At 45.9% G+C, this 14,474-nt stretch overlaps 1 protein-coding gene across 1 annotated transcript in view; it reads left to right on the top strand.

Moving 5' to 3' along the window:
* Window positions 1-13,654, top strand: part of GIPC1 (GIPC PDZ domain containing family member 1) — a 33,198-nt gene extending 19,544 nt beyond the window's left edge. The window contains exons 5-7 of the mRNA XM_056857488.1: window positions 11,865-11,977; window positions 12,951-13,032; window positions 13,450-13,654. Coding sequence (XP_056713466.1) covers window positions 11,865-11,977; window positions 12,951-13,032; window positions 13,450-13,601 — 347 coding nt within the window. The 3' untranslated portion in view covers window positions 13,602-13,654. The remainder of the gene's footprint in view (window positions 1-11,864; window positions 11,978-12,950; window positions 13,033-13,449) is intronic.
* The last annotated feature ends 820 nt before the right edge of the window (window positions 13,655-14,474 follow it).

Here is a 14,474-nt window from a genome sequence, read left to right as displayed (position 1 = left end):
GCCCTGTCTAGTATTCCCCCTTCCTTGTTCCTATTTGTATGCTTTGACAAGGTTGCTTAATGCATGGCCTGCAGGTGCTCCCACCCCTCCTCCACATTTTTGTTGGGGCTCCGTGTTCCTCAGTAAGCCAAGGCTCATCCGTCAAGGTGATGAAAAAGTTATTGGTGGTTGGACACCCAGCCGAGTCTAGAGGCAGGGGCCAGCCAGCCTTTGTTGCCCAGTTAGAGGGATCATGCTGTTCCTTGGAATTTCCCATCCTGGAGCTATGGGGACAGAGACAGGAAATCTAATAAGAGCAGAGCCTGAAACATCTGGGGCTGCTACCCAACTCTGGGCCAAACACACGTCCCTGCCAAATGAGACAGAACGACCAGACATTTTATTTGCACCACTTCGGGCTGTGAATTCCTAGCTCTGCCGTGGGGAGCTGTAAGCAGACCGTGAGCAACTGCTGAGGCCCATTTAGGGTCTTTATGTAACTGTGGGATGCTGGCTGCATGAAGGAGTGGAGATGGACTTGGGAAAAGGTCCCCCTCCCCTCTGGTTGTGTGTGTTAGAAACTCTTTAAAAGTTACTGGTTGGTGTGGCTTGTGAATGCCCAGGATGGGCCTTGTCCTCCTGGACAAAGGCTGGCCAAGTCGGTGCATATTAGGAGGGCATACAGGAGCCAGTCCAGCAGAAAGGAACTCATTCTACGTGCCTCGGTGAGAGCCAATCAGATTGTACGGAAGCCTCAGTCCAGTTTTGGCCTGATTTGTTATATAGATAGTATGCTATAGAGAGAGCATTCTAGATTGCAAGTTGGGTCTAGTGTCTTTCAAGCACACATCCTTGCGGATCCTTGCTGTCTCTTAGCTAGTGATAGCGGGCGATGTTTCAGTGCAGCCCAAACCCGACCATAGTGTCTAAGGGAAGTTTGCAGCCAAGGCCGAGGCCTTTCTTATTGCGAAACCTGCCTGGGCCGCAGCCTAAAACATACTAATTTGCACTTGGAGGGTAATAGAGTGCTGGAGGCATCTGTATGTGTCTGTCAGAGGAGCTGCTGGTTCCAGGGAACAGTGAGCAGGCACTTGGCCCTTTTGCAGACCCCAGCTGGCTGACAGGTAGCCAGACTGTCAAGAACTTTATTGTCCCTGGTGACCAGAGAGCTATTGCCAACCCTGTAAGAACAGGAGCTCTCTGCGCAAATCCTATCTCTTTGTAACTCCTACCCTGGTTTATATGGCAGAAGACACAGGGAAGTGCAATAATCTGGCTTCTTCACTGGTTGGGAGGTTGTCTGTAACTTGGTTATTGATCTGCAAGAACTTCTCTGTAAGAATAAAAGGTGCTTCTATCAATATATCAAACAGTTGTGTGCCTAGGGGGAGTCTTGTAGTGCAGTTCCAGGAATTGACCATCAACACCAGTGATTTCTCCCTGCCCCCTTAAATTGGGATGCTCTCTGATATACCACAGTAAGCCAAGGTCACTGGAACTGACAAAAGAAGAAAGCACAGATCAGTCTATTGGCATTTCAAGGTATTAGCTACATATCCCAGGCGTGAAAATCCATGGGTCATAATTACAGATAATATCCACAGCAGTGTGCACACAAACAAAGCGACATATATTTTCCTGAGGTATGGAACAATGTGGCAATTTCTTGAGAGTAGCGTACTTACACACAATCAATCTGTGCACTCTTCTGACAAGCCAAAGGCAGACAGATGATTTCTGGCACTTTAACACAGAGAGGAGCAGTAAGATGTGTAGTAAAATGTCCTCTCTAGTGTTGAGTGTCTGAAGAAATTTTTAGCGATGGAACTGAGAACAAGGTGTTCCATCCAGATTTGGAATTGCTCTACCTGGTTGGTTGATATGATTTAATGAAGACTTAGCCTGCATACAATGAAATATTATGTTATCATAATTATTTGTGGGAAACCTCAGATGTAGTTTTGATGAATAATTTTGTCTGGATCGCTCCTCTGGAACTGTCTGTTGCTGCCTGTTCTGGAATTTCTGTTTACATATTTCTTGCATCTGAAGATTCTGATTGCATTGGAAAGATGTCTTGCAGAGGTCTTTCCCCTCAGAAAGGTATTGTAGTTTTTATGAAAGGAACTGCAGGGAAGTCAACTCAGGTGTATTGAGGGATCCCTAATGGGTTGAGGAGAATTATTCTCTAGAATCTCTAGAGTGAGCCCAGTCCAGTTTAAGGATTAAACTGGTAAAGTGATCGATGTAGTTCCTTACTCCAGAAAACTGAAGCAACCTTGTGTTTTAAGTAAACGCAAGTGAAATCTGAACAAGTAACTGGTAAACTAAAGCAAGCCTTCACAGTGACCTTCAGGGCTGAGATGCATTCAGGCCCCAGGTCCTCCGTGTCCAGTACTCCAGCTCTACAAGTGATAATTTGAACAAATGTGAAGCATAATCAGTTTCTTAGGACAGGAATTCTCAGGGGAGGGGGTAAGTTCTTCCAGTTAAGTACCTGTGTACCACAACAGTACTTGGCACTAGTTTGCTTCTAAGCACAATATTACTGATGGTGAACTGAGTTCAGGTTTGTAAGAAGGCAGTTTTCTGGTAAGTATTCCTGCCACCTGCTCTCTGCCCTTTCATAAGTAGTTGTGAAAGAGAGATGCTTCCTGTTGATGGTCATGAGAGTACCTCTGTCTTCATATATTTCCTGCCTGATCCTCTGTACTTCAGAGACTACATATTACGTTTGACATGTGGCTCCAGAGAGGTCTTGCATTGAGAATGCCAGCTGTGAGTTCCCCACGGCAACTGAATTTAGAAGCACTGCAGGGGCCCAATTCTGGTTGGGACCATGGCATGGGGAAGGAGTGGCTCCCACCTCCCCCCATTGCCATTTTTCTGACCCTAAATGGCCCTGGGAGGTGTTATGAGCCCTGTTGGGGGCTACCAATGCAAGCAATTCAGTACATGTACTTCTATCCCTGCCAACAGGGCAAGCAATCTTTGGTTGCAGAGGGAAGGAGGAAGCCCCCTGAGCCCCAATATCAGTCTGAACTGAGTTGCCACAAGGAACTCTCAGCTGCCAGTCCCATGGTGATCTCATGTAAAATGTAATGTGTAGTTTGGTCCTAGATTTATGGGTTTCTTCATAAGTTCAAGCAGACAGGTTCCTTTGAAGAAACTTGGCTATGGCCAAGAGGTCATTTTTTCCTACAAACTTGAGGGAGATTTTGAAGAAAGAGACCTAAATAAAGCATTACTGTTTTAAAAATATTTTAAAAGGATTTCCCTCCCCCTCTGGGGCTCATGAAGACAGATCCAACCAGCTACAAATGATAGTTAAGAAAATTGCCTTTTAAGACCTCCCTCTCTCTCCTCATCCAAACAACTGAAAAATCCTTCATCATTTCCAAGGCAGGAAGTTAGGAGGCCAGCTTGCTCAACAAACAGGTTGTTGAGACAAAGCTCTGAATGTACATTTGTAATCCAGCTCTCCACTCGGAAGATCATTCAGCAACCTCTTCAGAGGGATTGAGTGGCCATCTTCCAGAAATGAAAAATGTGTCAGTCCTAAACCCTCGCTGTTATGGATAACAACAATCCTAGCAGTACCGTCTTATGTAGAGTTACTCCAGGCTGAGCCTACGAAAAGGAAGTGGAAAGAGAGAAATGCTGGATATGAATAACCTTTGTTTACTGAACAATCACAACCTGACCCGTAGCCAGTCCTGCTTCAAAGAATTGCCAATCCTTGCAGAACAATGTCCAGATGTTGACTCCCAGCCCACCGTTCAAAACAACTCAAAAATCAAATCCCCTCTGTGCTTGGCTGCATACGAGCCTGGCAGCGTCTCTTGCTATAAACCCATTGCTGTATGCATCCTGGCAAAGGGCTTGTTCACACATGCATGGTTCTCACTACATGACTGCACTGTCATCTGATGGCTGGTATGTGTGAATAAGCTCTGCAGATCTGCTACTGCTGGCAGAGGTTTCTGTCACCCAATGTCACCTCCAGTACAGTGTTTTTCCTTGACATTAGTTCACACACACAGTTGCAAATCAGGGGAGATAGATATGTGTGTGAGAACATGCCCTCACTCCATGGGGAAGAAGCAAATTATGAATGTTCTAGAAATGCACAGTACAGTAAAGCTTCCCATAGGACAGTTTCAAAAAGTTTAACAAAGCATGTGTAAACTCATTTTCTGCATATATGGCTCTGAATGGACCCACCAAGGATGTTCCCACAGTCACTTTGATCACCACAAGCTGGCTCTTCCAGTCGAGCTGTGATGAGAATCAACGTGCATTCTTAGTTCAGCTTTCATTCTAAAATATGGATTCAGCAGGTTGTCATTGGAAGGCACTGACAGATGAGGGGTTTGACCACATTTCCTTACAGCAGTCCTTTCTGACCCCAATACAGTTGATTCTGGGGCATGCAGGACCAGTGTAGATGAACAGCCAGCCGGGTCATGGAGCTTCAGGGAAGAGGGGGCAAGGAGCAGAAGCACCTCCCTCTTCTGCAAATGCTGCTGTACTGATGGAAGAGGAGCAATTCTGACAACTTCCCTCTTCTTAGTGCAGCTCCTGACCATGGTTCACACAGGCCCCACAACCCCAGCGATCAATTTTTCATGGTGTGAAGGGGCTGCTGGTGGAGTACGGAATGCGGTGAAACTCTGTGCTCCTTCCACAGGCAGATAATTGAATCCAGCTCTGTGTGCGCTGAGATCATGAACCAAGACGGATCTGGCAGGCTTGATTTATGGGCTGGTCCGAACAACCCCTTGCAAACTGGGATACCATATAGCTTCCTTGTAAACAAGGTACCAGCAACAACAACAAAATGACGTGAATCTCTCCAAGTATGTTGCAACAATAATTTGCTTTGATGTATAGAAGTGATTATGACTGTGTTATACTTGTAATAATATTTATGAATAACATTAGATGAATAACATAAGCAGTGACTTGGCACGGTCAGCCAAACACTCCACGAAGCTAATGTCTCGTGTCCAGCGGTAATAGCCTTAGAAGCTGCGAAAGAGGTACCATCTTTCCCATAGAAACTCTGCTTGTGTGACCATGGCTCGTTGTTAGAGCATGTGCTTTGCATACAGAAGGGTTTGGTGCATGCCATCGTCGGATGACCCCTTCTGGATGCACACCTTAACGTGGTAAGGGGGTTTGTGTGTGTCAGGGAAGCTGAGAGCAATACCGTAAGGGGTCTAGACTCTATCAAGAGACTAAACTCCTAGCAGAGTCACTCAAGACGGAATGGTCACAGCTGAGACACCAGATGAAGATGCATCCACCCCCTTAAGGGATCAATGGCCACATCCGCAGAAGAGAACAGGCAGTTCCAATGGGGATGGGGGCAGAGGAATCCCTGAAGGTTAGCTACTGGGCAGCAGCAGTAGTGGAAGGTGACACTGGCGGAAGATCTTTCGTAGACAACGGCAGTGCCACTATGGCTAACCCTGGTTAGTACTGCGCAGAAGAAGGCACTGGTAAACCACTTCTGACCAAACTTTACCTTGAAAAACCTATGATGATACAATCCAAAATGAAAAAAGATATAGTGCTGGAAGATGGGACCCCCAGGTCGGATGGCACTCAATCTGCTACTGGGGTAGAGCAGAGGACAAGTACGAGTAGCGCTGTTTTTAATGATACGATTGGACTAAAGCCGAAAGGACGTTCAGTGGTTGACATGAATAGATGCAAAAAAAGTCCGAAGCTGTTCAACGCATATAATAGCAACATGGAATGTGAGGAGCATGAATCAGGGTAAGCTTGAAATTGTTAAACAAGAAATGGAACGTATGGACATATCAGTCCTGGGAGTAAGTGAATTAAAGTGGACTGGATTAGGACATTTTCACTCAGAAAATTACAAAGTGTTTTATTCAGGGAATGACAAAAAGAGAAGAAACGGAGTTGCTTTAATAGTGAGGCAAGATGTAGCAGTCAGGAGCTATAATGCAAAGTCTGACCGAATAATATCAATCAGACTTCAGGGAAAGCCTATCAACATAAGTATAATTAAAGTTTATTCCCCAACTACAGATGCTGATGAGGAAGAAATTGAAAGTTTTTATGCCAGTGTTCAGGAAGAAATTGATCAGACACCTAAACAAGATATGCTGATAATCATAGGTGATTGGAACGCAAAAGTAGGAAACAAAGCTGAATCAAATGTTGTTGGCAGATTTGGGCTAGGAGCACGGAATGAAGCAGGAGAACGCCTCGTAGAATTCTGTGAAGACAACAATCTGTTCATTGCAAACACATGTTTCAGGCAACCAAATAGACAATTGTATACATGGACATCACCAGACGGCCAGTATAGAAATCAAATAGATTATATAATTGGAAGCAGAAGATGGAGAAGCTCTATTCTCTCAGCCAAAACAAGACCAGGAGCCGACTGCGGTACAGATCATGAATTGTTAATATCGAAAATCCAGGTAAAGCTTAAGAAAAATACCAAAACATTCATAGCACTGAAATACAATCTAAGCAATATTCCGGAAGAGTTTAAAGACCATGTAAGGAACAGATTTGCATTACTGAGTTCAAGTGAATGTAAACCTGAAGAACTATGGGTGGTAACTAGAGGTATTATCAAGGAAGAATGTGCAAAGACTATTCCTGTAGCCAAAAGAAAAGAAAAACCTCGATGGATGTCTGAGGAAACTCTTAAAATTGCCAGAGATAGACGAGAAACAAAAGTAGAAGGTGGCAGAAATAGAATCAAAAGTCTAAGTGCAACATTCCAGCGACTCACACGTAGAGACAAAGAGACCTATTATAATAACCAGTGTAAAGAAATAGAAGAGAACAACAAAAAAGGAAGAACAAGAGATCTGTTCCACAAGATCCAAGAAATCAAAGGGAAATTTAAAGCAAGGTTAATACATTAACTGAGCAGGACAAAATAAAGAAAAGGTGGGAACAATACACTGAAGAACTATACAAAAGAGATGAAAGGATAAAAGATTCTTTCCAAGAAGAATCTTTTGAAGAAGAACCTACAGTTTTAGAAAGTGAAGTGAAAGCTGCATTGAGAGCAATCGAGAGAAACAAATCACCAGGAGCAGATGGGATATCAATAGAGCTATTACAAGCCACAGAAACAGAGTCCATCAAAATCTTGACAAGAATATGATAACAGATATGGAAAACACAACAATGGCCCACAGACCGGAAACGATCCATTTACATTCCAATTCCCAAGAAAGGAGACATCAAAGATTGCAGCAACTATCGGACCATCTCATTAATTTCTCATGCAAGTAAAGTGATGCTCAAAATCTTACAGCAAAGGCTGTTACCATATATGGAAAGAGAAATGCCTGATGTTCAAGCCTGTTTCAGAAAAGAAAGAGGCACTAGAGATCATATTGCAAATATACGCTGGTTACTGGAGCTTACGAGAGAATTTCAGAAGAAAATCAGCTTGTGTTTCATAGATTACAGCAAAGCTTTTGACTGTGGATCATGAAAAGCTATGGCTGGTTTTAAAGGAAATGGGTGGGCCACTACATCTGATCGTTTTAATGCACAACCTGTACTCTGGACAAGAGGCCACAGTTAAAAGAGAATATGGAGAAACGGAATGGTTTCCGATTGGCAAAGGTGTCAGACAAGGATGTATTTTATCTCCCTATCTCTTCAGTCGATATGAACATATAATTAGGAAAGCAGGATTAGATTTAGATGAAGGTGGGGTGAAAATTGAAGGGAGGAACATTAATAATTTGAGATATGCTGATGACACTACATTATTGGCAGAAAATAGTGAAGATTTGAAATGACTACTGCTAAAAGTTAAAAGAGAAAGTGCCAAAGCAGGACTACAGCTGAACATCAAGAAAACAAAAGTAATGACTACAGGAGAATTACACAACTTTAAGGTTGTCAATGAGGAAATTGAAATTGTTCAAGACTTTCTATTCCTTGGCTCCACCATCAACCAAAAGGGAGACTGCAGCCAAGAAATCAGAAGGAGATTGAGACTGGGAAGGGCAGCCATGAAGGAGCTAGAAAAGATTTTGAAGTGTAAGGATGTGTCACTGGCCACCAAGACTAGATTAATTCATGCCATGTTATTCCCTATTACTATGTATGGGTGTGAAAGCTGGACAGTGAAGAAAGCTGATAGGAAGAAAATAGATTCCTTTGAAATGTGGTGTTGGAGGAGAGTGTTACGGATTCCGTGGACTGCCCCCCCAAAAAAACAGATCAGTGGATTATAGATCAAAACAAACCTGAACTGACCCTAGAAGCTAAAATGACTAAACTGAGGCTGTCATATTTTGTTCACGTCATGAGATGACAAGAGTCACTGGAAAAGACAGTCATGCTAGGAAAAGTTGAGGGCAGCAGGAAAAGAGGAAGACCCAACAAGAGATGGATTGACTCAATAAAGGAAGCCACGGCCTTCAATTTGCAGGATCTGAGCAGGGCTGTCAAAGATAGGACATTTTGGAGGACTTTCATCCATAGGGTCGCCATGAGTCGGAAGCGACTTGACGTCACTTAACACACACACACATCGTCGGATGAAAATAGATCTGGTAGCAAGATCTCTCTGTTTGTTGACACCCTGGAAGCCTGATGCCAGTCAGAGTAGACAGTGCTGAGCTAGCTGGTATAGTGGTCTGACTCTTCATAAAGTAAGCTTCATGTGTGTATATATATACTTCAGTGTAAATGCCTTGTGAGCAAAAATGTGAAGTGTCTGAAGTAGCAATGGCTGCAGGAAAGAATCACATGCATTCTGAATATAATTTACTCAGCAAGAACAGCCTACATCTGGCGTCCTTTCTACTGCTACTTTTAAGAGCTAAAGCAAATCTAGCTGGATTAACAAAGGCACCCTCTGCTGCAGATTCCCCAAAGGTCAGAAACTGTTTGAAAAGCAGCATGACCTGAGCCACTGTGAAGGAAACATCCAAATGTAGAAGTCAGACTGTTGCAGTTGTGTGTAGAAAGGCTCCGTTCAGCCAGCTGGCTCGTTGGAGAGCTGGGTGTCCAGGGAAGGCAGGACGTTGTCATACGTGAATTGCAGAAGCAGTGCAAGAGTGAGGCAATTAGGATGTTGTGGGCAGTAGTTTCCCCACCTTGCATACTGATTACAGGGAAGTGAGGAAAGAAGACTTCCTCAAGCACCTTTGGATTAGTGTCAGTCCTTTTGATGCAGAGAAAATCACGCTGAAGTGAAAGGGGAATGCAGTTACCGTCCTAGATCCTAAAAGCGGACGCAAGGAGTCCTGCACACCAAGGAGTGTGCATGTGTCGCACCTCTTCTCCTTGCATTGTTCCTTTCCGCATCTCATAATATAAAGCAAAGGGGAAACTGTGTGCTTGCATTTGGAGCATATTCATCTCCCCATGGTGAGTATCAGCAATGATACCTGGAGGTGTGGACAAATGTGCGCAAGCCCGCCTGTGCAAACTCTCTTCGTGCCAAGAGGGCATCAGTGTTTCATGTGCCCCAACAGAGCTCTTGAGGCCATGTCCTGCTTTTTTTGGCGAAAAAGGGTTTAAGAATGCTTGTCTTGGTGAGGCAAGTGACTCTGAGTAATGGAAATGGGGCCTGTTTGGGAAAGAGGTTATCTTCCCCCCTTTGAGCCTTCTCCCTTTATCCACAAGCCCCACTACTGTTTTTGACCTCTTAATTCTCTGTGGTGCTGACTTCTTCCCAGACCCCTCTCGCCTCACACACAGTTCCTGGGAACTTTCCAGACTGCGGAAGCGTTGACCCCTTTTGTAGTCCATGTTTCTCATTTTGTATCTGCAGCAGCTGCTGTTCCAATCAGCACAAGGGAAATGCTGCTAAATGCTAGCTTTCCTCTCCCCGGGGGGCTGTAATCGGTAGTGTAGCAGGAATTAAAAATGCCCCAAGAGGCACATAGACGCAGAACTATCAACACAGTATGCTGCCTAGGGAAAAGGTGCTTCCCAGGAACACACTGGCAAGAACAGTACCGGCATAAGAGTTGTTACTGGGGGTGGGGGGAAAAGTGCGTAAGCAGTTTTCTGAGAAGAGAATGGGCCTGGTGTGTGCTGGAACAGAAGCGTTTGTGATTTGGGTCAAGTAAAGTCCTGAACCTGTTAGGAGTCTTTACAAAATATGTATAGAATCATAGAGTTGGAAGGGACCACCAGGGTCATCTAGTCGAACCCCATGCATCATGCCAGAATTTCACAACTACCTCCCCCACACACACCCAGTGACCCCCTACTCCATGCCCAGAGGATGACCAACATGCCCTCCCTCTCATCATCTGCCTATGGTCATCAAAGCAGTATTGCTGACAGATGGCCATCTAGCCTCTGCTTAAAAACCACCAGGGGAGCTTACCACCTCCCAAGGAAGCCTGTTCCACTGAGGAACCGCTCTAACTGTTAGAAAATTCTTCCTAATGTTTAGACGGAAACTCCTTTGATTTAATTTCAACCCGTTGTTTCTGGTCCAACCTTCTGGGGCAACAGAAAACAACTTGGCACCCTCCTCTATGTGACAGCCCTTCAAGTACTTGAAGATGGTTATCATATCCCCTCTCCGTCTTCTCCTCTTCAGGCTAAACATACCCAGCTCCTTCAGCCTTTCCTCATAGGACTTGGTCTCCTTGGGTCAAGTACAGTCCTGAACTTGTTAGGCGTCTTTACAAAATATGTAAACTTTTGTTCCTGGTAGTCCCCCTGTCATCACTTCCGTATTAATTTGTCTTTCCCTCCCACTGGACATATTATCCTAACGTTGCTATTTCTAGCGAGGTTTCTCTTCAACTCTTCTCTAGCTCTTTCCTTTTGGTGGGCCTGTGGTGGGAAGCCTTGTACTCAATACCCCGAATATCACCCCCAGTTCTACTGCTGTCCCGCTACCTCCATATGCACTTGCACTCTGAAAGTGCCTTGACCCCCCAGTTCTCTTCAGTTATTGCCCACTTCAGACCTGTGTTACTAAAATTCAAAGTGCTTGTGTCTGCCAGTGAGTAGAACTGCCTGGAAGTGGGTTAGTGGTGTAATACCCAAAGCTGAAGCCTGATTATTTTTACAAGAGTGGTAGAGGGGCTGTGGCTCAGTGGTAGCACATCTGCTTGGCATGCAGAAGGTCCCAGGTTCAATCCCCGGCATCTCCAGTTAAAGGGACTTGGCGAGTAGGTGATGGATGTGAATGGCCTCAGCCTGAGACCCCGGAGAGCCACTGCCGGTCTGAGTAGACAATACTGACTTTGATGGACCAAGGGTCTCATTCAGTATAATGCAGCTTCATGCGTTCATGTGTCATAGTGAGCTTGGGAGCGTAGCTGAGAGCTTGGGCTAGTTCCTAAGCAAGGGGCTACCAGTGTGTGTGCCAAATAAGGATCCACTACATCCTTTTTCGAATACGAAATGTTTAATACAGTCCCAGACCAACAATAAAAAACTTTTACATAATAAAAAAATAGTAGCTATATACATCAATACATCAATAAATATATAATCAAACATTCGTAGGGGAACTATTAAAAACATAAGCTTAACTAGAACACAGTTAAAACTCATTTGTTGGGTTCGACCCATGCTCGTCTAGTCTTCATAATTCGCCATCCAAATTCGGCCATTTTAAAAGTTAGCTCGGTGTCTTTAACTGAGAGCAAGTTAGAAATGTGAGTCGCTCTAGTGCTCCCTAAGTGGTCAGCCATTACAAGGGAAATGTCTTCTCTTATTTTATTATAAATTTTGCAGTCATAAATGACATGTTCAAGGGTCTCTATTCTCCCATCAGAACAAGGGCATACACGTTCGCCATAGGGGATCTTCTTGTATCTACCTTCCATTATAGCTGAAGGGAGAGCATTGCAGCGTAACAGATCCTTTTTCTTATTGTCTTCCAGATATGATCAGTCAGAGATCTGCCGGAGCCAAACACAGTGGGAGCGCGCAGCTTGGCACAGGAAGGGGCACGCTGCGGCTTCGGGCCAAGGGACCAGCCACCGTGGAGGAACAGGTACGTGCCTAACTTAAATCCATGAGGATAAGCAGCCACATGAGGATCTTGTGGCTCCATCTCGTTCCAAGAATGGGCGAATTCTTTCTCAACCCTTCCTGTGCCTTGCTTCAAGCGTAATGGCAAAGCTCGATTGGTACTATGTGAAAGGCTCTGGAACATGCCTCAGAGGAGCATGCTCCCTCCTCTTCCTCCTCCATTTCTCAGACTAATTTTTGCTCTTACAGTCAAGCATTCACGACCTCTGAATCTGTTCCACTAGTAGTGGAAACTTCCTCCAGGACAAGAGACGGGTTTTCTGCGAGAGAGAGGCTTTTCTGCTACCTGACAGATTCACAGGGTCCAGCTCTGTAGATTGCACTTGCTTTGTAAACAAGGAAGTGTACAGGCCTAGGTCTTGTTTATGTGGCACCAAACCAGAGCATAGGTCTGGATCAAGGCACTGTTTTTGAAGAGGCAGGGTCCTTTGTGGTTCTCACCATACCAGTCTCAGGTTTTCTTCCACTTTGTTCATCTCCAGTCACACTGCAGCCATGTTGCCCTGCATTCTCACAGATGGTCTACCCAAGTCGGCAGGTGAGGAGGGGCTGAAGTGTTCGGCTTCCCTTCAGCATTTCTGTCCCTACCCCATCTCCAGCAGTAGTTGTCCTATTCCTACTGAGCCAGTGTGGTGTGGTGGTTTGGAGTGGTGGTTTGGAGCGGTGAACTCTGATCTGGAGAACCAGTTTGATTCCCCACTCCTCCACAGGAGCTGCAGAGGCTAATCTGGTGAACTGGATTTGTTTCCCCACTCCTACACATGAAGCCAGCTGGGAGACCTTGGGCTACTCCTAGCTTTCTCAGCCCCACCTACCTCACAGGGTGTCTGTTGTGGGGAGGGGAAGGGAAGGTGATTGTAAGCTGGTTTGATTCTTCCTTAAGTGGTAGAGAAAGTTGGCATATAAAAACCAACTCTTCTTCTTCCTCTTCACAGCCATCTGCATTTGAGGAGAAAGCCATTGAGAAGGTGGATGATCTTCTGGAAAGCTACATGGGCATCCGTGACACAGAGCTGGGTAAGCTCCCTCTCTTTCTTCTTTCCCCAGTCTGAATAGTAAACTGTTTTTAGAAAGTGAAATGGTTAAGAGGCTTGGGATGATCAGTCAGCAGCATCCTGATGTGTTCTAGCATCTCCCTACTTTGCACACCTGAGGAATGGGAATAACAGGGAGCCTCTCGCAAAGCAAACGTGAGGTCCTCCCTCCCTCTTTATGAACACCTGAAGCTGCCTTATACTGAATCAGACCCTTGGTCCGTCAAAGTCAGTACTGTCTGCTCAGACCAGCAGCAGCTCTCCAGGGTCTCAGGCAGGAGTCTTTCACATCACCTACTTGCCTAGTCCCTTGTACTAGTCTTCAGCCAAGTTTTTGCTCAGGTTGTTGGCTGCTAGAAATTGATACTTGCATCTTCCTTTCCTCCCTCTCCCTGCACAGCCGCGACCATGGTGGAACTGGGCAAGGACAAGCAGAATCCCGATGAGTTCGCTGAGGCCCTGGACGAGCAGCTGGGGGACTTTGCCTTCCCGGACGAGTTTGTCTTTGATGTCTGGGGAGCCATCGGGGATGCCAAGGTCGGGCGCTATTAGGACTCTGCTCTCGGTTGGACCCTGCAGGCGGGACCATTGGGCGGGCCCACCGGTGGGCCCAGCACAACACTGTGCCCCCTCCCCCTTGGCGCTGGGCCCGCCCCCTTTCCTCTCTGTAGGGGCTGGAGCCAGGGCTACAAGGGGCCACAGAGCAATAAGTAACCTGCATCGGTGACAGGAATGTAAATGTGAAGTGGGGCCAGAAACACTGGCTGCTCCTTCCCACCTCCCTGAGTGCAGAGACTCCTCCCTCTGATGAGCGTAGTCTTGCCAGGAGGAGTTCTTGTCAGTTTCCTCGTCCAATCCAGGCACTGTTCTCAGGCCGGCGTTTTGGCCTGTGCTGGTTCCCAAGCCTACCCTTGTGTGAGGGAAAACATTACAGGATGCTGGATTCACGCCCGAGAGGGGGAGACACATTGGCCTTGGCATCCTGATATGCTTGGGGAGGGAGTCCCACAGACACTGCAGCAGAGGTGGGTTGGTGAGGGGAGGGGGCTGTTGGCAGCCCCAAATGCTCCTCACTGTACATATCTGTTGTAAGCAGACCAAGGCCTGCAAGGGTGCACTCTCTTTCTTTCTCTCTTTTTTTCTTTCCCGGAATTAGCATCCTTTCCACCTTGACTCCCTTTTGGTACGAGATACATGTTTCCATGCCCTTCCTCTTGCAGTAGGCTCATCCCGTGGAGGCAGTCTCGTTCCCCTGTGACGCACACCCGTGAACACTCACAGCCTTCTTTAGAGAGTGCCCCGCTTGTTTAGCGTCCTCGTGTAGCTTGCTGTAGGCCTTAAGATAGGGGAGACATTCTGTGGCTCCCCTCCGAGTTAAAACAGCACCATATTCTAAAGAAGCTGGGGGAGAGGAGGGGATGCATT

The sequence above is a fragment of the Euleptes europaea genome, chromosome 1 (assembly GCF_029931775.1).
Source record: "Euleptes europaea isolate rEulEur1 chromosome 1, rEulEur1.hap1, whole genome shotgun sequence".
Lineage (NCBI taxonomy): Eukaryota > Metazoa > Chordata > Lepidosauria > Squamata > Sphaerodactylidae > Euleptes > Euleptes europaea.
Note: the sequence above shows the minus strand (reverse complement) of the source record. Positions and strands in the feature narration are given on the sequence as shown.